Source organism: Vigna unguiculata, chromosome 7 (assembly GCF_037176805.1).
Source record: "Vigna unguiculata cultivar grain cowpea cultivar isolate G323 ecotype 2 chromosome 7, ASM3717680v1, whole genome shotgun sequence".
Classification (NCBI taxonomy): domain Eukaryota; kingdom Viridiplantae; phylum Streptophyta; class Magnoliopsida; order Fabales; family Fabaceae; genus Vigna; species Vigna unguiculata.
Window position 1 is genome coordinate 13402875 of NC_140798.1, and position 24190 is coordinate 13427064.

Here is a 24190-nt window from a genome sequence, read left to right on the forward strand (position 1 = left end):
AGTAATGTGTAATTTTTTAGCTTTTATATAATTATTTGAATTTTATTTAGTTGTTATTTGATACTTTAATTTGAGATTTATACTATTATAATATTTTTCTTAATATTTGACATCATGAAAATCAAAAAGAGTATGTTATTTTAATATTGAATATTTTGATAGTATCATGATTCCGTTGGTGTGATTTTTAAATTTTTTTTATAAAAAATATTTAATTGATATATGGAACAATAAAAAAATGGGTATGGGTATGGGTATAAGAAAATACCCGTTACCCGGTGGGGATGGGGATGGGTCAAAAGTTGTATACCCGTTAGGTTTGGGGATGGGGATGGGGATGAATTTTTATTATGGGGATGGGGATGGGATCATGATACCCGTACCCGCCCCGCCCCGTTGCCATCCCTACTCGAGCTCGCCCTTGCAATACCAGCATATCCATTTTCTTCCTCAAGCACCACTTCATCATTTTCTAGTGTAAGTTGTTCACATTCTTTCTCTTCTTCCTCCTGAACAAGCACACCAGGTTTAATCTTATCTACACTGCTTTCCCAATCCCAACTAGCTTCTTCGTCAAAAATTACATCTCGATTGATTATAATTTCTTTGGTGATGGGATTGTACATGCAATAGGCCTTCGATTCTTCACTTACACCAAAGAATACACACTTCTGACTATTAGCATCAAGTTTTATTCTTTTGGCATCCAGGACATGGACGTATCCGATGTAACAAAAGGTTTTGAAGTGATCAACTGTGGGCTTGAGTCCACTCCACTTCTCTTCTGGTGTGACTCCTTGAACGACAGTAGTAAGGCTTCTATTCAATACATATTTGGACCAGTTAGTTACTTCTTGCCAGAAATTCTTCAAAATGCCTTTATCTGACAGTATGCTTCTCACCATGCTCATAATTGTTCTGTTTCACAACCCCATTTTGTTGGGGTGTGTATGCCGTAGTAAGTTGCCTTTTAATTCCTTCCTTCCTACAAAACTCATTAAACTCGTGTGAAGTGAATTCTCCACCCCAATCAGTTTGTAGACAACATACTGATAAATTAATTTCATTCTCCACCATTTTCTTGAAACACTTAAAAGTGGCAAAGGTTTCTGATTTATCTTTAAGAAATAAAGCCACATTTTGCGGCTGAAATCATCAATTAAATTGAGAAAGTACCTTTTTTCTGTGTTGGAAATGGGTGAAATTGGACCGCAGAAGTCTGCATGTATCAACTCAAGTTGTTAGGAAGCTCTCCAACTACTTAATTTTGACATTGATTCTCTGGTTTGTTTTCCCACTAGAAAATTAGTGTAAATTTCTGATGAAGGATTATCTTGTTTCTTTTTGAGATTATTGAATATGGTGTGAGTTGATTAAGAAAGCTAAGTGAAATCCCCACTGGACATTAAGATAGCAAGCTATCTAGATGTGAAGGTTCCTTTCACAAAGCTCAAGAGAAGAAGATGATGGATTGATTCAAAACAAAAAGGAAATAGAAAGCACATAAACCATAGAAAACCAAGAACAATTAAAGGAAGAAAAAAACATAAAATGGAAAGGAAAGAAATGGTAAAAATGTGAGAAGCACGCCACTACAAGGCTAGGCTAGAAGCCATGGCAACCTTGAAGATGAGTGGATGTGTGCCGCCACTTGCTATGCAAGATAAGGCTTAAAAGTATTCACTCCCTAGGGAGGAAACTCTCACAAATGGTTGAGACACAAGAGTGTTTTTACTTCAAAATGTTCAACCCTTTTACATGTCTAGGAGCACCCCTTATATAGAAGAGTTTAGGGGCCTCTAAGCAAATAAAAGATACCTAAGGATGTCTCTACAAAAACCTAACCCTAGCTTCTAGAAACTAGGTCAAATAAGGTTACAAAAAATGAGATACAAAAGAGCTAACTATGGTGTGTGCAAGGCTAATTTCGTTCTAGCACAAAAGGAGACAAAGAATGTGTCTCATATGTCTCCAAAATGTGGCCAAAGTGTGCTAAAAACAAAGGAGACCAAAGGTATATAGGTACACTTGTTTTATGCCTTTTACTTTATGCTTTATGTCTTTGCTTTACTCTCTCCTCCACATCATTTATGCTCTCCAATCACCATGCGCCACCTAGCATTGCTTTCTTACTCCTAATTAACCTACAAAGCAAATAAAGATAGATTAGCATGTTGGCTTAAGTCAAGTCAACTATAGTCAACAAGTCAAACCTAGTCAAAGGTCAACAAGTCAACTAAAGTTGATTCAACTAAGTCAACTTAGGGAATCAAAAATAACAAACACAAATGAAAGGGATGAAGGATTAGTGAACTTCCTTTCTAAAAATGCTTAGTCTTCTTAAGCATGTGGCTCCATCCTTAGTTGGGGTCAATCCTTCATCAATTTCTGCAAAAGACTAAAATTAAGGCAACCCTTTGACCATCTTCTCGTATTGTAATGTTCACAGCCCCTTGTAACTCAAGTGTCCATACCTCCAGTGTCATAAAGAAGCAAGTTCTTATGAGTTTACTTGCAAACAATTTGACAATACAACAGAAGCTACAACATAAAACATCTTATTTGCTGACATAGGAGTGGATATAATAAGACCCCTTTCTTGGTGATAAATGTGACATTCTCCATTTTGAATTACAATAGCTACACCTTTCTCTTGTAATTGACCGACACTTAGTAAGTTAGTGCGTAACTCTGGAATATAGAGCACTTTACTAATTACTTGTGTTCTTCCTTGCACTTGGAATTTAATATCTCTTTTGCCATGTATTGTCATGCTTGTATCATTACCTAGCTTTATTGAGTGTATAAATCTTTTGTCTATCTTGTCAAACCATTTTTTGTTGCCAGTCATGTGGTTGTTACAACCATTATCTAGGAACCAGACATCCTCCTACTTTGCTTTGTTTTCTGTCACATATGCCATCAAAAATAGCTCTTCCTCTTCATCCAGTTCCGTGTAATGAGCTTCCTCCTTCTCCCATTTAGGACATTCGTACTGGAAGTGCCCCAATTGATGAATCTTAAAGCATTCGATTGTTGCTTTATTGAAGGATCTACCTCGACCTCTTCCTCTTGCAACTCCACTACTTCTTCCTCTCCCACGACCTCATCCTCTTCCATATGTTCTCTCCTCATATGAAATCTTTCGAGCCTGTTCATCTCCTTCTCTTCTTCTTAATACCTTTTGTTCATGAAAGAGCAACGAGCTTTGTAATTCATCAACCGTAAGCTTGTCAGTGTCATTTGCTTCTTCAATAGAGCACACGATATAGTCAAAATTCTCTATGAAAGTTCGTAATATCTTCTCAACAATCTTATCATCTTGTCAACGTCGTCAGGTGTGTTCATATTAATAGTGTCATACTTCTATTTTCTTCATTATTTGTTTGAATTTAGGGATTTTGTTTTATTTCCCACACTAAACCATGTCTCTAATTTATTTTTGTTGCAGATTTGGAATTGTTCACGTGATGAAGGTGACTAACTGTTTATTTGTCATATTTTCACATCTTATTATGTGAATGATATTCCTATTCCATTTCTTTTTTAAAATATTTTGGACATAAACCATGTTATTCTCATTTGATTTTCATCAAACTCGGTGGATTGAAGTAGCTCTTGTTTTGAGATCCAGGTGATCTTTCCTACATTCCCTGTAAATCTAGTTACTAAAATGCATAAGATTTTAATTGTTTTTCTTTCTTGATTAGCTTACTATTCAGGAGCAAGTCTAATGCCTAGTCACTGAACAACATAAATTGTTTTTTAATGTTGTGGCTAGCCAAATATTTATGCCATGTATTTCCATAAGGTACCGTGCTAAGGTCAACCAACCAATCTTCCAACCTTTTTCAGAAGTAAAAAAGTCATTCTGATATATAGGCTATTAAGCTTAAGCAAACCGTTGAATAATTTTATCATGTTTCTAATGTAGAAATCTAATGGAGTTCTTTTAATTAAAATGTTTGACTTAATTAGTTTCTAATTGTTTACTTTGAAGAATTTTTTTGTAATGAGTTAATTAATTTATATAATTATAAATGAAAAACATGGTTATATAGAATAGTGATGATTGATTTAATGTTTTTGCATTAGAAAAAAGAAGATATAATGGATTATTATTGTGTGCTACATGGTTATTTATTAGGGAGATAACCTAACTTACCACAAGTTTAGTGTTAGTATCAAGTTAGAAATATTAAGAGATGAGATTTCTAGACATTTTTTATTTTTTAAAATAATGTAGTTAAAGATATCAAATAGAAAAAAGTTGATTGATAAAATTAAAGTATAATTTTTAAGTATTTTATGTAATTAAACTATAACTTATAAATATTTTATTACTATTGTTATATATAAAATGGTAAAATAGGATTGAAATTGAAGTCTCGATAGAAAGTGCGTCATGAATATTTGGACAAATGCACAACTTTTCCTAAAATATTTTAACAAGTATTTATTGGAGAAAAAATAAATAAATGAACTTTCTTTTCATAAATTAATTTTTTTGTACAAACTACTTTACGAAATTATTTTCGTAATTTCTTCACAAAATTATTTAAATTTGTATGAAGGTTAATTTTAATTTACAAGAGAATTTTAACTTAAAGTAATCTTCGAAAAGTTGTATGTATTTGTATGGTTGGAAATCACATTTCATATAGATAAAAAAAAGTGAACATAATTTCAATTTCAAACAAAAATACGATAAAATACTATGGCACCACATATATTTTGTATTTTAAAACTACTAGACTAAAAAAAAATATCCCTACTTTTTTTTAATCCACTAACGGATTTTACTTAATATATAGAGACATATATAAGGTAAGTGTTTCCGTGTTTGGTTGCGCGTTTAGTTCGTGTTTCTCAGTACTTTTTCACGTCAAAAAGTTTATGCAAAAGCGATTCTACGGTTCTACGTTTCGCCTCTATTAAATCAAACATTTTAGGAGTATTATCCCGTTATGTGATAAGGTAAGAATCTTTCCAAAATACACTCCTTTTCGGTTGATTAATTGACTTGACCGTTTACGTGTACGGCATTTTTTAAAAATCTCTTTTCAGAAAATTATATTAAAGAGGAATAATTTCAAGGAATAAACCTCTTATTATAATTATTTTTTGCAAATAAAATTTAAGTTTCAATTTCTATTCAAGGAAACTGAACTTTTCGTTCATCACTTCAACAAGTATGGCAAACTTATTTATGAAGAAGTAAAAGTTTCTTTTTCCTTATGCATCAAATATATATTCTTTTTCTATAAAGTTTATTGACATGAGTACACGACCTTTTTCAAAGAAGATACTTTTTTGTTTTTTTTATATTTTCTTAATTTGATTTATGGTAACGCCATAAAGTGGTTGAAGATTTTTTTTCGGGTTAAGAAGAAGCCCCACAAATTCACAAATATCATTTGTCTCACATTTTGTTTTTTTCTTCAATTTTTTATTTCTTCGGCGTGGTTATGGCAGTTGGTACAATACAATTGTAAAAGAGTTATGCTAATTTTTATTTTTTTTTGTATAAATATGTCCAAGATTTTGAGTTAACAATTAGTTCAACAAAATAAGTATTAGACATATATTTTAATTTTATTGTAGTAAAAAAATATTTTGTGCAAAATTTATATTTTATTTTGTTTGAATTTGAATTTTGTTAATTAATAAGTTAATTAAGCATATATTTTATATTTATTAATTATTATCACGTGTGATTATTGAAAATAAAATTAATATTTATATATAATTAGTATTCAATGAGATCTTTTATTTTTTTTATTCGCATTAATATTAACTTCTATTTAAATAAACATACATAAGCATAAATGTAAGGTCCATCAAAATTGGCCGGCCATTTCTGCCCTAAAGTTAAGGGCTGCCCTCTTGTGTTTGGGCCTAGGGTTGGCCCAATTAATAAAACCCTTTCAGAATGCCCTAACCCTCACTTTGCACTCTTGCAGAAAATCCAGCAGCCGTCACTCTCCTTTCCCCTCACAGAACGCTCTGCTAGGGTTTGCCTAAGGTCCTCCTCGAGCTAGCTCAAACCCAGTTTCTACTCCGCGTAAGTGCCCCTTCTAGCTTGTATGTATTTTTCCTTGGCATTATGTCCAGTTAGCGCTTCGTATTAAATTCCCCTTGGTTCTGTTCCTCCACTGTTTTCCAGCTCTTTAGCTGTTCTCGGGACAGCAGTACTAGCTATCGTGCTGCCAAGGCTTCCGTTAACCCTTCCTCCAGGTACGGGAAGCTAGAATCCTCTGTTTGTTTGTTGCGAGTATGCTGTTTTGTGTGCTTGGTGATTCTCTTTTGTGTTTACCTGTTGTTTTGGATGTATGATACGGTGGAATTGTTGCTTGCGGTATGTCTTCGCATCTGTTGCAGGTGAAAGCAGTGGCGGGCACTGATAAACTCGCCCAAGCGAACTGGTCTCGCCTAGGTGAGATTAGCAGAGGCTCGCCTAAGCCCTTTTTCCACGAATGGTCGCCCAGGCGACCCACTGTGATTCTGAGCGAGCGAGCATCTCGCCTAGGCGAGAGGGGTCTCGCCTAAGCGAGATCCCGCGAGTGCTTTTGTTCCCTTCTCGAGCCCTCGCCTAGGCGAAGGGGGAGCTCGCCTGAGCGAGCACGTCTCGCCTGAGCGAGACCCCTCGGCCTGAGCGAGGAGCTGAGCGAGACAACGCTTCGTTTGGGACGTGTATTTATTTTTGATGATCTGTTTTGATGGGTTGAATGTGCATGTATATATATGATGAGGGGGAGGGAATTCATATGTGATGACGGGTGAGAGTGGCATGATCCTACGTGAATATTACATGAGTGGTTAGATTTGTATGCGATCACAAATCGGGTATGAATAACGATGAACCTTGGTGGTTGGTAATTTTGTGGCATGACATTGACATGAGGAGAGATGTTTCCTCAAGGTTGGTAATACGAGCTGGTACTGATTTGACATGTGATATACGGGAGTTGTCTATGGATGTTGGTATAAATCTTCCCTGCATAGTGTATGTGATTATTTTTCCTTGCTGATTTATGAGTGTTAGTCTGTGTCAGCGTGTAATTTCTTGGGGTCTCTAGGTGAGACCTCTAGGGCTGCGCTTTAGTGGTCGGGACGTAATTCCATGGCCCCTGTTAGTGGGTGTCCATGGTGGTGCCCTATCTGTATAACTAGGTAAGGATTCAAGGTAAGGACTACATCCTAACACTCTAAGGGGCCGGTTAGTCTCACTTAGAGCGGACTGACTCCTGTGGTGAGAGTAGCAGGAGGCCTGAAATTCATTAAGGGCTAACCTTGTGGTGAGGGAGATTTGATTCATCGTAACACTTGTAACACATAGCTCGGAGATGAGCAGCTCAGGGTCGAGTAGGGGTATTCACCACAAGTGCAAACATCCGCTGAATCCGACTAAGTTATACGTATCCGGATGAGTCGAGTCGAGTCGTAGTGTATTGAATGAAGAGTCATAACATGCTTGGTTGTTATATGGATATGGGATGATGATAATGTATTTGACTGCATGATGAGTATGTTGTTGGCTCTAGCTTACCCGTTTCGTTGCATGGTTGTGTTGTATGTGGTTGTTCTTCCTTGCGATGATCATCAACTTGGTTGATTGGAGCAGATGGGCGAGGTTCTCGTGGTCAACAAGGGAATGGCGATTCCGCTACTTAGCCATCTGGGCTGAATCTTTTACTTCTTTCCTTCATGCTTTCTTTAGGGCTATGACCCCTGTATTCGTGGTTATTAGATTGTAAACTTTTAGTTAAACAGTTATCCTGCGTTTGTTGGTATCATGGTGTGCCTAGTTTTGTAGGGGTGATGTTGAGAACCCCAGGACTGCGTTATTATATTATTTTATGTGTGGTGTTTCCTTTAATTGCGTTTATAAGTTAAATGGGACGTTACAATAAACATAAACATAAATAAAATATGTGTTCAATTGCTCCAACCATTAATATAACTTAAATAAAATTAATAAAGTTAAATATTGTGTAATAAGGTTTCTTTTTTGTCTTATTAAAAATGAAACGTTTCATTATTTATTGTACTCAATTGACTATTTATTTAGTTTTTTATAATTGTTATGTTTAAATATTTAAAACTTATGTTTTATTTATGGAAAAATTCAGAAAACTGTTACACCGGTGGAACGTGATTATTTATCATTGGATATTTTGTTAAAAAGGTATAATGGTGATTTGTTTTTTCTTTTATAAAACACCTGAAAGTGATTTTAAACTACTTTTTCAAATAATTAATGTGTTGGATTTGGTGTATTTGCAAAGTTCACGCATGCAAACCATTTTATTCAATCTGAACTCTAAAAGAATAAAGATATGATAATAACATTCAAAATTGTTGATTACCGCACCAGCGTTCTCAAATAAGTCTAAGATAAGAACAATAACAATAAAAAAGGTCTGTTTTTAGTTTCAATGTCATATGACAAATAGTTATTGAAGTTTTAAGAGTCTTTGGTTGGAAATTTGGAGGATAGGGTAGCTCGTGATTAGCTTCAATGTTTATGGTGTTTTTTTTTTTTCTTTCTAATATGTGGTCCTAAAGTTCACATTATACATAGTCTAAATTTCATCTTATCCAACTAACCAAATGTGTTAACTAAATTTGAACCATGTTTCTTGGACTCCCACCTGATTCTATTTATGAACTATTTAAAGTAAGGGTGTACAAAAAAATCCAATTTTTATGATCTAATCCATTTTTTTTTCTAATCCAATCCATTTAATATCCATTTTATTAAAAATTCAATCCATTTAAAATCCATTTTATTGGATATGAATTTTAATCTGATCTACATTTTATATATTTTATGGATTGAATGTTCATTCTCTAAATCTAGATTTTGAAAATTGATAATCCAAAATATTCAATCCAAATTTTCAATTTATATTTTTGGTTAGGTTAAGCTAAACGTCGAGACGGACTAGCCTAAATTTAGTCGTATTTGACTGAGTTGGCGTGACTCTATACGAAATTTGGCCGAATTCAATCAAGTTGGTCCCGATCAAAATTTGGCCCAGCCAGTCCTGGACAAAATTTGGAAGTATTCAATCGAGTTGACCTAGACCCAAATTTGATTACATTGGGCTGAGTCGGCCTAGACAAAATTTGACCATATTCGACCTAGACAATTGTGACCAAAATTTGGCCGTATTCAGCCTAGTTAGCTCCGGTCAAAATTTGGTCGAATTCAATCGAGTTGGCCCTGATTGAGATTTGGCTGAGTCGATCGTGACCCAAATTTGGTTGTATTCGGTTGAGATGGCCTAGGATGAAATTTTGCCGTATTCAAATGAGTTGGTCACGATCGAAATTTGGTCGTATTCAACCGAGTTGGCCACGACCGAAATTCGGCCAAATTCAGTCGAGTCGGCTCTAGTCAAAATTCGGTCGTGTTGGCCTTGACCGAAATTTGGCTGACTTGGTCCTGACCCGAATTTGGTCGTATTCAGTTGAGTCGATCGCGACTGAAATTTGGTCATATTCAGGCGAGTCGATCCCAACCTAAATTTGGCCGAATTCAGTCGAGTTGGCCATGACAAAAATTTGGTCAAGTCGGCCCTAGCCCAAATTTAGCCGTATTTGGTAGAGTATGTCTCAAACGAAATTTTACTGTATTCAACTGAGTTGGTCGTGATCGAAAATTGGCCATATTCAACCGAGTCGGTCCCGACTAACGAATTTAGTTGAGACAACCCTCACCAAAATTTGAATGATCAGGCCCTAACCCAAATGTGGCCATATTTGGCCAAGTCAGCTTTGACCAAAATTTGATCCTATTAGGCAAAATTGGCCTTCGCCAAAATTCGACCGAATCCAATCAAGTCTATTTTGACTGAAATTTTGTCGAGTTGACCCTGACCCAAATTTGGTCACATCGTCCCCGACCAAAATTAATTCGAATTTAGCCAAGTCGACCCCAACCAAAATTCAGCCAAATCGACCAGGCCAAAATTCGGTCGAGTTCGACAAAAATTCGGTCGGGCTGACTGAAAGTCAGTCGAGTTCGTCCCATGCTGAAAATTTGTCTCGTTGGCGCTGACAAAAAATCTGTCAAATTCTATGATGTCGACCTTATGGACACACGTTTTAGAAAATTCAATTTAAATGTATTTTATGAAAATGGATTTTGGATTTTGAACTTGACCCAAATATTTGGATATGGATTTAAACTTGATCCAAATATTTGGATCTGGATTTAAAAAAAAATCCAATCTACTTTTTTTGGAAAAATGGATTTGGATCGAAAATCTAATCTAATTATTTGGATCCAAAATGAATGTGGATTGGATCATTAAAAATCCAATCCATGATTACCCTTAATTTGAAGTAGTTAGTGGAAAAAAAAAACTTAACAAAGTTCCTAAATTCATATTGTTCGTGTAATGCTACAAGTATAATGTTACTATTAATTCATATTGATCGTATAATCCTACAAGTATAATTTGTATCATTAATACTAATTAGTTCTTATCAAATGATAACATTATCTTTCAAAAATTTTGTGGAGAACTCTTGATTTAATCCGGTTCAAAGGTTTTGATTTGGCCAATGTGGGTTAGGACCAAAAAAGTCCACAAGACCAAAATTTTTCTAATTAAAAAAGTTCACAGAGCCAAAAAACCCATAAAAGTCTTATGGATCAAGGTCAGTCTATGGACTTTCTTTTTGAACATAAAAAAAGTATTATTTTTTTAATATATTATTAAACCTTCCGTTTAGACCAATTTGTCTTGACCTCTAGTTAAATTGTCCAAGGTTGACCTTCAACCCAGGTCGGTCCATCTCGACTTTTGGTCCACGTTGACCTATCTCGAACTTCAGTCCGAGTCAGGCTGAGTCGACCTCCAGCTTGAGTTGAGCTGACCAATCTCGACCTTTAGCATGGGTTGCATCATTTTCGACCTTTGATCGGACTAGCCATCTTGACCTTTGGACAGGACCAACATGTTTCGTCCATCGATCTAATTCAGCTTGTCCGAGCAAACCTATCTCAACCTTCAACTAAGGATGAACCAATTTGGATTAGGACCAATTCAGCTAAATTTCAAACAAGACTAACTCATCCGTATTTGTCCAAATTTCAAATGAGACAAACTCAGCCAAATTTGATCATAAATCATAATTAACTTGACCAAAAAATTTGGTCAGGGCCAATTCATCCGAAATTCTACCAGAACGACTCGACTGAATTATATGGCTTGTTGATCTTGTGTCACATAACTTTATTCAAACAATTTCCACCTTACATATAACACCAACCCGGTACAATAACCAAAAAGTGCACCTTGTGTAAGACATTCACCAAATCATGCGAAAACCATCAAATTAACTTAACATATATTAGAGTTGTTATGTCCTAACTACTATTCATATCCTAACTACCTAATAATAAACACTTGATTAATAATAATATTAGAATTAAGGTCATAAATTCGATATATTAATATTATAATGGAATCATAATAATAACAATAAATGTAACACTTTATCAGTAATAATCTTCCATCTATTTCGTCTTCCACGTCCATCAAATATTATGTTTTAATTGATTCAATGTTGGTTGGTATATCCCTTTATTTTATTCTCAAACTCTTCGTATAAACACATCCAGAAACAAATTTGAACACAGCATGATCCTATGTTTAAGGTTGTATGGAATAGTAAGACACCACCGAAAGTTCAATCTTTCACCTACAAACTATTGTGGAACATGATGTCTACTAGAGACAACTTATATAGAAGGAAATGACATGTCCTTTTATCAACAAGTGTCAAATTTTGTAGGTCTTGTCCCACAGCTAGCAATATATGGCAAACATATTATAAGTGGGTTCATTATTCTATTTCTCTCTCATGTGATTAAAAATTGCATTTATGCCAACTTTTCTCTACACAAAAGGTGTTAAAGAAAACGGAATGGGAAATTTTATTTACTATATCACGGACTTTGTAGAGGCAACAAAATTGGTGTTTATCAAGGTGAAGTCTTCAATGAAGATAAAGTGGCTCAATACATAATATTTTATGTTCGATATAGTTTAGTATAAACTTCATTGGTGCAACTATGTAACTCTTATTTAGTGAGGTTATTTTTTAAATAACAAGTGACGAAATATATGATAAAATTAAGATATTCATATTGTAATGTACGTAGAAGGTTTATATATGTTTAGGGTGAGGAATGATTAGAGTTAAAAAAAAGTTTCTTATTGGTGCATCTTCTTTCTCGTTTCCTTTCGCGTTTTCGTGTTTGTCTCGCCCCTTGCTCCTCCTATAGCTTTAAAACTTGTATGTAAAATGTAAGAGCGTCAAAAATATCTATTTAATGTTAAAAAACACAATAAAAAATTAATAATTGTTTTAGTATAGTAGATAAATGAAACAAATCTAAAAAATCTAGAAAAATAGAATAACACATAAAAAATAAAATAAAAACGGTAGTAAATGGTAAAAAAATTTATGATAATTCAAGTTTTTTCTTCACCAAATATTGTTGTTTCTATTTCAACTATGTTATCTGGTACTTGTTTTAAATTATTTAATAAAATACATAAATTACAAAAATAAAAATAATTAAAAAAATAAAATTATAATAAGACACGATTGAATGAAAAAAATTGTAACTTATTCATAACCATTAACAACGATGATCTTTTGATAATCGTAACCTATAATCTATAATTTTTCATCAAACAGTAACTTATATTAAAAAAAAAAAAAATCACCCCACGTAATGTTACATTACATGTAACCTTATCATTTTTATTGCCTGTTTGACACGCAACTAATAATTGATATGCACGTGCAAAATAAAAAACAAAGAGGCTAAAATTCGAGAATAGTCGATGTGAAGGAAACCGAAGTGTAAATTCTTAAAAAGTCACCTTTAGAATTATTTAATCACCATGAACCTAAGATAAAAGAAAAAGGTCATTTCAATGTACCAACTCATCACCACCTCTATTATTGATTTATTATAGTTGACCCACATTATAAAATAAAAAAAATAAAAAAAAATAGAGAAGGAAAATTGAAAATCGAGAAAGTAAGAATGAGAAAAGTGAAATTGATGTGTTGTAATTAATATGATTCTCAAATACTTTAATAGCTAATTTATTTGGCTCCTTGCAACCTCCCATGGCACCACGTGTAGACCTTAGAAGTTTTTAGTGTCAATAGAGTTTTTAAGATAATGAAGGGAGGCAAAAGATGGTAACTAGGGACGGTGTTATTGTAAATGGGTACATCTAATTCCAATTATTAATTATTCTACATCACTTGAGGTTAGAATTAGGTTTAAGAAATCACACTCACTCACCACTCAACACCATTGCTTGGGAAGTCTTTTTTGTTTTATTTGAAGAAAAAAACTAGTTTCCATTTATTTTTTCAACTTCATTTTTTCCATTACATGCATTAAAACAATCAAAATTACATAAATGCGTAACAACTTCTTTTATATTTTCATCTCAACAAGTAGTGGCCAAGAAATTTAAGATGAATGATTAAAGGGGTGACAAATAAATGTTTCATAAAAATAATATTAAAATACTAAAAAATTTAAACAAAAATTAGGAGTGTGCAAGACAATTATACTAAATTAAACTTATTGGTTAACCAATTGTAAGTTTCAAATTCTATATATTCAACTACATAATCTATACCTACATATAAATCTTGTCCACAATTATTTTCTAATTTTTCCTTTTAATAAAAAAATTTATTTTATCAATTTTAGTAACCAATCGTTTTTTTTAAAATTTAATTATTTTTTAATTATAAAACTATTTAAAAAATAAATAAAAAATTTTATAGTAAAATTACAAAAAGTGTTTATATTTAAGTTTATAATTATAATAATTTATGTTTTTTTTATCATGTAACACAGTGGTGCATGTATTTTTATTAGTATAAATATTTGTCTAGTAATTTTAAAAATTAGTATTGTTCTATTATGAATAAATATCCCACGCCTATTTTTTGGATTAACGTTTAGTGAGTTACAAAATAAATCTACAATCACTGTTTGTAATGTCTCGGTATTATGAAAGTTATTGTTCATGTATTGCTACTTCAAGGAATTTAAAAATTATTGATTTTGATGTAGCATTTTTAAAGGATAAAAAAAAAATTTTAATTTAATATGATTCCATCCAACTCAATTATAATTAAATTAAATTAAAATAAACTCAATTAGGGATGTCAAAAATATCCATACATGCAGGTATCCGCGGATAAAACCTGTAATAGATAAAAAATGGATACCGTTATCCGCGGTAGAAGTATTTTTGATACTCGCATGTTAACGGAGTGAGTACGGGTATCATAGTATCCATACCCGTGGATACACGTACCTGCTAAACTTTAATTCACAAAAATACCCTTATATATATATATATATATATATATATATATATATATATATATATATATATATATATAAATATATATATATATATTAGTAAAAAACCATTCAGACCTAATTTTTTCTAAATTGCACATCTTGTCTTGTCTTCTGTCTTCATTTTTCCAACTTCAAGTATTGGTACGTTGTCTTCTTTTAAGTACACCCCTTGACATTCTTCTCTTTCCCTTCTTTGAAATTGAGCATATACATCAAACCCTATATAAACAGTGACGTTTATGGTATGCTTGTTGTCAAATGATGGAATCAAAATAAGAATACTTGACACGTGGCAATTGAGGTTTATTATTGTATTATTTGTCAGGAATCAATTGGAGAGAGTGGACTTGTTGATCGAAGCACTAATTAAAAAATTTCCATTGTGTTGAACGTCATTTTATATTTATTTTTATAATTATTTGGACTTGTATAAACTTGAGTTTGTTTGAACTTTATTTAAACTTTATGATAATGATGTATTTTATTTTATTTGAATTTATGATTAAATATTTATTTTTAAAATAATTTTGTAAATATCCGCGGGTACCCGTGGATACTCACAGATATGAAAACAATAGGCGGGTACCCGCATAACGGATACCCAATAGATTTGAGTACGAATATGGGGATGATATTTATCCAACGGGTAAGGTACGGGGGAGCTACTACCCGTATCCTACCCGTCCCGTTGATATCTCTAAACTCAATACATTGATATTTAATTAAATTAAGTTTAAAATTAGATTAATCTAATTCTATATGTACCACTTACATAATATCTCATGATGTAACTATACTATTATGTAAAAATCCATGGAAAAAATAATAATTTAACAACTGCTTGCTTAATAAATTTGGCAGAGATGGGTGGTTTGTGTTTAAATATGATGCATTTACTGTGTGGCAGGTGATTTATTGAAGATTAAGAGATGTTTGGTTGTGTTGTGCTTTGGGACCAGCTTATTTTGGTGCATTTATCCTCTACTTTCATATTTATTTATTTTTTATCAATTAAATTTTAAAATTTTCACAAATTTATACATGTTGAATTTTTATTAAAGGTTTTAGTTTTATTAAACTTAATTAAAATAACTAATTGTTTTTAGAAATTAAAAACTCAATTAACTTTTTTGTTCCTACTTGTTCATAATCTTATTCATGACACCTTCTTTCTGTTTCTCGATACATTTTAATATGAACATCCCATAAAGTTGTAAAATTCATATTAGTCCATATCTTCTTCCTACCCTCTTTTCCCTACACATCATCTTTTTCTTTTTATATAATAGCCCCGCATTTCTCTCTCCCATTTTTCGTCTTCTTCTTCTTACATCAGTTCCAGATCTCTTTTCTTTTTTTCTCTTTTTCTTTTTATTGTGTATGTTTAATGAAAAATATCCCGGATTGTATTTTTTCATTTTAATTTTAAATTGTATATTCTGAAAAATCTTCTATTAAACAATCCAAAACTAAAATTGAAAATTATAAACTAAAAGGTAAATATAAAATTTTAAAGTTTACAACGAGTGATTGAAACTATAGAGGTGCAGGAAGAAACTGTCATGATTAATATGCTTAACTTGGCGGTTGGTTGTTTTTCCGGACGGCGGGATTCAATTTTTTTTTATGTGTTTTCGTGCACTACCCTTTTTTTCTCTTCCTACACCCTTAAATTAAGAAATTCCCAACTTTATCCTCGCTCAAAATCAAAATTCTAACCCTACTTTTCCATTCCCATAATTTTCCATGTCCCACACATCCCCTTTCATTTGTGTCTGTCTCCCAACATGGAGAAGATTCCAAAGAGTTTCACATTGAACTTAACTTGTTCTCAATATGAACCACGCTTATTTGCTCAACCTTATAGGTAGAATTATCATTTTTCTTTTTAATTCATGTATTAGTCCTGATCCTCTTTGGAGTTAGATCCCATTTTTGTGGTCCATGTATTAGGGGTTTTTTCAAAGCACCTAAACGCCAAAGTCATCTAAGTAGTGGGTTGGGACATGCTAGGGTTGGATTAGCCTCTTCGGTAAACGCGTCTTAGCTTAAATAATAAATATGTCTTATTCTTCTCATTCAAAAATTCTTCTCCTCTCTAAATATTTTTCACCCAAGTTCAAACCATACCTCACGTTTCCCTTTCGAGGTACGTGTCTTCGTTTAAATCGTAAACACATCTTCTTCTTCTCCCTAAATATTCTTCACCTAAGTTCAAACCATGTCTCACGTTCCCCAACTGCCACGGTCTGCAATGGAGCTCGACGACAACACACATCGGTACATGGCAGTGGTGGCAACAATGAAGATCGGAAGCCTTCAGACCCCAAAACCCCCAAGTAGTGGGTTGGGATAGGCTAGGGTCGGGTTACCCTTTCAGTGAATACATCTTTGTTTAAATCGTAAACACATCTTCTTCTTCTCGTTCAAAAATTCTTCTCCTCCCTAAATATTCTTCATCCACGTTCAAACCATACCTTATGTTCCCTAACTACCACCGTCTATAGTGAAGCTCGACGACAACACACAACGGTACAGGATAGTGTGACAACGATGAAGATTGAGTGATAGAATAGGAGAATCGAGAATCAACGAAAGAATGATATCAAAGTTCACCCTTTTATGTCCAGAGAGAAACACTTGGAAAGGTATTATTACTTTTTATTTGGGGATTTATTTTATATGGGTTCTATTATCTGGCGAATAACAGTTTTCTTCACACAAGGACAAGGTCTTTTTTAGCTAGAATGCACCTCGTTGTTTTAGTTCCCATTTTAAATATGTTTTTAACAGAAGAATTAATTGTATTTCTTTGTCCCATGTATAATCTAAGTTGTGGTTTGAGTGATTATAATATGGTGAGGTGGAAACTTAGGCTTGAAATTGGTTGCACACATTCTCGGTAGTTGGTACAACAAAAGTGTTGGAAAAGTGAAAATGGAATGAACTTACTTATTCTCCACCCTACAAATTTGGCCACTTTGAAGCATTAAAATGTGCTTAATGTGACTTTTGACCTTTACAAGCAACATTTAGTTTAATTTTATGAAGCATGTTTGTGCAATGCACAAAGGTAATTATTTTCATTCCTTAAGTTGCATCTAATATTTGTCCATTTGACAGATCGGGACTCCAATTTGCATTCCTTCCAGAGAGTTCATTGATATTGGTTACCTTTCCTCCATTGAAAATAACCACAAACCTATTGATTATGCCAAGAAGGGGCAGAAAGTAGCCATTAAGGTATGTTCTTGGAATGAAATTAAAAAGTTATAGTGTATTACGATGATTAACACGAGGACATAGCTTACTTGTGATTTACCGTTACATGTGAGTTAGATAATTATTTTTGTTTCAAAGTTTTTCTAGAACAAGTTCACACTGATTTAATTTTGCCTCTACATATTGTCCAGTAATTACGAGGGAAAGTAATTTGCATTTCTCAGATACTCAAGGATGGGCTTTTTGGTTTGCATGTCCCATATGCTTATGGTTTTGCAATTATATTGCTCACAGTTCTTATAAAAGTTGCCACTTTTCCTTTAACCAAAAAGCAGGTTTGTATGCAGTTGTTGAAGTATGTTGACAGTGATCAATAAACTCCTTGATCTTTTGAATCTTATACTTTTATGGTTTTGAACCAACTATTATTGCTTTTGACGTTAAAAACCTTGGTAATGGATATAATATTCTTATATCATGATCCCAAATTTTTGGATCTTGGGATACTAATGTTCATAACTTGTTTGATTTTTGTTTCCTTTAAAATTGTGTATTGTGTTACTAAGGTTGAATCCTACTATATGATGGTCATTTTGGTTTGTCTAGATTTGAATATGTTACTTTCTATTTTCTTTCTATTTCATTATCAATTCTATTTCTGACATTCATGAATCCAGTTTCTTCAATCATGAAAGAAAAATATTAAAAAGTATATGCATGATAAAATGGTTTATTATACTATAGAATGTCAATTATAAGGTATTTAAATTCATTTCGAGCATGATTGAGCAATTTGTTCAGTTAGTCTTTCTTATGGTGCTTGATTTCTCAAAACGAATTCATGACTTTTAAAGTGTTCACCTAAAGTTTACATATACTATATTATGTAGTGAGTTTATATACTATATTTGTAGTGAGTTTAAACCTTATGTGAGTTTCAAGATGTAGCAAATCATGCAATTAGGACAATCTAGCAAAGATCTAATTCATTGGTACCCTATATGTTTCATGAGGTTGTTGATACAAAGGTTGAGGTTAGTGCCTAGTTCTCTATTGTTTAAAATATTCTTGATCTAGTTTGTTTGCTCAGTTGGTTCTAGAATCACATGGTTGAATTAGATAGCTTTGTTTAATCAAATACATAACTATTTTTAGGAGAATATAAATGTTGCCACACCTATATTCTCTAACAATTTTAATCATTACAATGAGGATTGAATCATTTTTGCTAAAATATTCTATGCAGTTGTGTGGAATAACTTTAAAATATGGACCACTCTAAGAGTAACCCTTTGAATTTGGATGATGATCTTGTATATGAAACTCGTGGTCCATCTAAAAGTGCTGCCACAAATAAAAAAAGAAATATCAAATGTTTGAAATTTTTTCACAATAATAGGTAAAGACAAGGATGGAATTGAAAACGCTTTGTGTAAGTATTATGGCCATAACTACAAAGTTGGCAAAAACCCTAAAACCAAAAATAATTATGGGACTTCACATTTAAGTCGGCATATCTATTCATATAGAAGTATTGCAAACTTAGATGTGGATCTAAGTCTTGATCAGGAAGGAAAGTTTGGGACATAAAAAATCAATCAAAAGGTTCATCATAAGTTACTTGCGAGAGCCATAATTAAACACGATCTTCCATATAATTTCGTTGAGTAGGAAGGAACCAGGGAGTGGATAAAATACATTAATCCTAATACTTAGATGTGGAGAAGGAATACATTGAAGAAAATGATAAAGTTAAGCAAATCATGTCTAGAATTCCTAATAGAATTTGTTTAACTTCCGATGTTTGGATTGCAATTACTTTTGAGGGTTATATTTGCCTAACTGCATACTTTGTTACTAAAAATTGGAAATTGACAAGTAAAATACTTAAATTTTGTCAAATGAAACCACTACACACGGGTGTTGAACTAGAAATGTTGTATTTGATTGCCTAAAGCAATGGGGGTACTGATAAAAACAATTTCTCCATTACCTTGGACAATGTTTCTACTAATAATACCTTACAAGATATTTTAGAAAGTCATCTTTGTGTTCAAAGAAATTTATAATGTGATGGTGAGGTTTTTCATGTTTGATGTTGTGCTCATACTCTCAATTTGATAGTTCAAGATGGTTTAAAGGTGGTTGATAAAACACTTGATAATATTAGAGAGAGTGTTAAGTATGTTAAATCATCAGATGGAAGAACTCTCAAATTCTAAGAATGTGTTAGTGATGTTGGCATAAATATGAGCATTGGTTTGAGATTAGATGTGATTACAAGATGGAATTCGCTTATTTGATGCTTGAAGGTGCCACAAGATATAAAAAAGTTGATGTGAATCCCATTGCACAAGGGTTGACTTAGGATCTTTAGGGTTAGAACCAGTTATGACCACGAGATATTTTTGGGCAAAATTGGGTTTTCTTTCGAAAAAATGGGTGAAGAATAAAGAAATAAGAGGTGAATATAAAAGTGGAAGGAAAGAATCACTCTTTCCAAAGGAGGCAACACAAAAAGGATGGAAAAATACTTTGATACAGCCAAGGGTTCTTGAATCACTTAAGAACTAGGAGAATCACTCTCACTGTTAGATAGATAAGAGAATTTCTGAACAAAACTTAACTTGATTTCATTGATAAAAATAGTTCAGCTTATATAGGAGCTTTAACTATTAGAATTACAAAAGACCCACTGATTGTCATTATATCCCACTAGAGCTAATAATAATCCACTCAAGCTAATAATTGTCCATACTTAATGGTTGATTCTAACTGAAATTGTGGCAGTCAAAAGTCATCCAAAAGTATTCAACAAATGTCCTCTTGGTCTTCCAAAGGCTGGTTCTTAAGTTGTCAAATGGACCCTTATTACAACTTGAAATTAAAGCAAAACTAAAGCCCATTAATTGGTTAACTCAAAACATAATTTGGTCAGCCAATTTTACAAAGCATTATACCCTTATTTAAATAAAAGAAAATGCATCAATGTGGCGCGTTAGTCCTCCTCCATTTGGGCCATCATGCAATTTATAACCTTGGTTTTTTCTCCTTTAAACTTGAGCTTGTATTCAAATAATATGGACAACATTTGCTACAAGGCTTTTTTTTTTTGCTTTCCTTACTCTAGACCTTGTCATAGGTTCTTAGAGTTCTTCAAATGGATCTTTGTCCTTGCTTATTGTCACATCTCCATCATTCTCTCCCTCTTGAGAAGGATTTGTCCTCAAATCAAATTCTCCGTCTACATAAAAAAGAGATAAGTCAGACACATTGAAGGTGGAACTAACATTATATTCACTAGGCAAATCAATTTTGTAAGCATTGTCATTGATTCTTTCAAGCACTTAGAATGGACCATTCCCCCTTGGTTGAAGCTTTGATTTCTATTCCTACGGAAACAATAACAAGATACTAGGGAGCACAAATCAAATCTTACCCAATCCTTGACCCTTTGAGATGGCTACTCCTATAATCTTTGGCTTGGGTATGTCTTCTTGTAGAATAGGCGGATTGAACGTTTTTTGGGTTACTTGCGGAAAAGACTTTGACGATCAAGTTAGCAATAAAATCTCAAAGGTCAAATCACGGATTAGAGAATTAATTAATTGCGTACCTTTAATTTTTGGGGTCCACTTATATTTATAAAGCATTAATCATCGCTTACCTGGCTTATGGGCTGGGCCTTTGTAAGGCTCGTTGGACCTCTTTTGGGCTTGTATAGGCCTGACTAGGGCCCAAGCGTTAGACTTGTGATTGATTATGGGGGTTTGAATTGTTAACTTTGGAGTAGGCGACCTTTACTTGTATGTAATCGTTTGGGGTAGTCGGTTTTTACCTGTATGTATCCATCTGAAGTAATCGGCCTTTACTTGCAACTTTAGCCGCTATGTGTAACATCCCGACCAGATATTACAAATTTAAAATAATAAATAACAAAATAATGATTAAACTTCATTTATTAAATCTCATTTCCCAAAAATTCGGGAAATTTTAAAACTTTTATTAAATCGACAATAGTCCAAAAATCCATAATTATAAAACTCCATTATAATTATAAAAGTCTAGTAATGTAAAAGATTACAATTTATTCAAAACATAGTAAAGTCATCAAAACTTTGATAAATTCTTTTCCCAGACCAGCCACGCTCCGACTCTATGTCTCACCTGATCCACCTGCTACAACATCTGCTCACGTGTACCGCGTACACAATCATCGCCAACCACAAGCAAAAAGGGTGAGCTAACAGAATAAACATATATATATACAAGCATATACATATATTACAACCACACCAAAGGAAATCCATCCTTTGATTCCATAACACATGGCCACTACCATGTCAACCGTGTTATACGTCTTCTGATGAATATCTCAAGATGTCTTGCTATCACACCTATCGGCCACAATCGATAAAGCACATGCAAGAAACCATGCTACAAATCCTAAGACTACCAAACTCGTCAGTTTACTACTGAGGAGGGCAATCTATCTGGACCCATCCGTACACGCCATAACGTGCACACTCACACCGGTAACACTCGCTAACCCGAGCCACAACTCAAGAGTTTCTCGTGTTCATCCGCCATCCCGAGCCATAACTCAAGAGATGCTATTCTGAGCCACAAATCAAGGAATACCACGTGCTTAACCCCTATCCCAAGCCACAACTCAGAGGATACGTTCTGAGCCACAACTCAAGGAACACCAGCAAGTCGAACTTTAAGATATCCAAGAAGCCTTGTAGACCACGTACCACACAACAACCATGACACAACTCTGTTGCAACAAAATCGCTTGGCACTGCTTACGAGGTGCCAGGCGTTGCCCGCTTCCAGACCGCCTGGCAGGGGACACGTATCGCCAGACACGTAACGCCTCTGAACCACCAATACTGTAGACACCGCCTAGTGGGACTACCCTTACCGCCAGGCGCACGCGTTTTATGAGCCCACTATTTTGGCAACTATCACCTGGCGAATCCCATTCTACCAGTGATCATGCACATAAATAAAATAATAACAATTAAATAACACATAAATGACATACATAATACTTGAACCTAAGTCCTCTAAACATAATTAAGTACTCTCAACCAATTGAGCTAGTACTATTCCACGTCATAACAATCTCCATTAAATGCCATAAAGGCTCTCCTACCCGTATTGGTTAAATAATTATTTATTTAATTATTTAAATTTCACGGGTCTTACATACATTCCCCCACCTTAAAAGTTTTCGTCCTCAAAAATAGGACTTATCAGGACAAAGGTGAGGATACGACTTCCTCATGATATCTTCCATCTCCCACGTCATTTTCTGAGTTGCCTCGTCCCATAGGACCTTCACAGTTCGAATCTCTTTCCCTCTGAGTTGCTTGACTTGAGAATCTAGGATTCTCACTGGTCCAACTCCAATCGTCATGTCCTCGCGCACCTGAATATCGTCCTCCTCCATCACATGAGTAGGATCCGCAATGTACTTCCTCAGTTGTGATACATGGAAGACATTATGTAGATTTTCCAGGTGAGGTGGCAAGACAATCTCGTAAGCTGCTGGTCCAATCCTCCGCGTGATCTGATATGGACCGATGAATCGAGGAATTAACTTCTTCAACTTGAGGAACACATGGTCACCTGCCTCAAACTTGAGCAACCTTCTCCTGTTATCTGCGTAAGACTTATGCCTGCTATGAGTTGCCCGCATCCGATCATGTATTACTTTCACCTTCTTAGTGGTCTACTGTAAAAACTCTGGCCCAAGTACGACTGACTCCCCATGCTACTGCCAACATAAATGAGTCCTACATCTCCGACCATACAATGCCTCGTATGGTGCCATCCCGATGCTGGAATGGTAACTGTTATTATACGTGAACTCTACCAATGACAACATATCACTCCAAGTACCTAGGTGATCCAACACACAATCTTGAGAAGTGAAAACGTTGCTAAGACTTGTCAAAGGTGATACGAGCAGGTGAAGATACTTTATGATATCAGGGTTCACATCGAAAAAAGTTACATAGTCACCATTAGTTCTGACACTTCGTCTTTGTAACGTTCGAGCATGAAAAGTTTTTGGGAATGCAGTTTTGTCTTATAAATAAGGGTTTTGGAAAAAGATTTATGTCCAGTATCATTTGCTTGGTGTTGAGAAATTACATCATTTGCACTTGTCTTGTCCGATATATTTCCTCTTTGTGCCGTCAACTTTCATTATTCATAAGGTATGTCTAGTGATAGTGATAGTTTGTCTACATTGGTGTCGGGTAGTAGGAGTGGAGAGTCAGGGACTGAGAGTAGTAGCCATTTGGCCGACGAGGGGAGGGGTTCAAATGGAGGTTATTCCTAATGCTAGGGAAGATCCAGTTGAAGAGGTAGTCAAAAGCAATTGATCGACAAAGGCAGGATACGAGTGGGTGGCCGCACACGTGAGAATCCAATATTCACTATTCAGATGGTCCTGAATACTAAACACATGTTTGAATTCCATACCTGTCCTCGAGAAAGGCACTTCGCCAGATATAGTATTGT

General features: G+C 34.1%; 1 protein-coding gene across 1 annotated transcript; it reads right to left on the reverse strand.

Moving 5' to 3' along the window:
• Nucleotides 1-22898: 22898 nt before the first annotated feature.
• LOC114191178 (uncharacterized) lies at nt 22899-23360 on the reverse strand. The gene has a single exon (XM_028080360.2). The coding sequence runs from the start codon at nt 23358-23360 to the stop codon at nt 22899-22901; it is 462 nt and encodes a 153-aa protein (XP_027936161.1).
• Between the last annotated feature and the right edge of the window lie 830 nt (nt 23361-24190).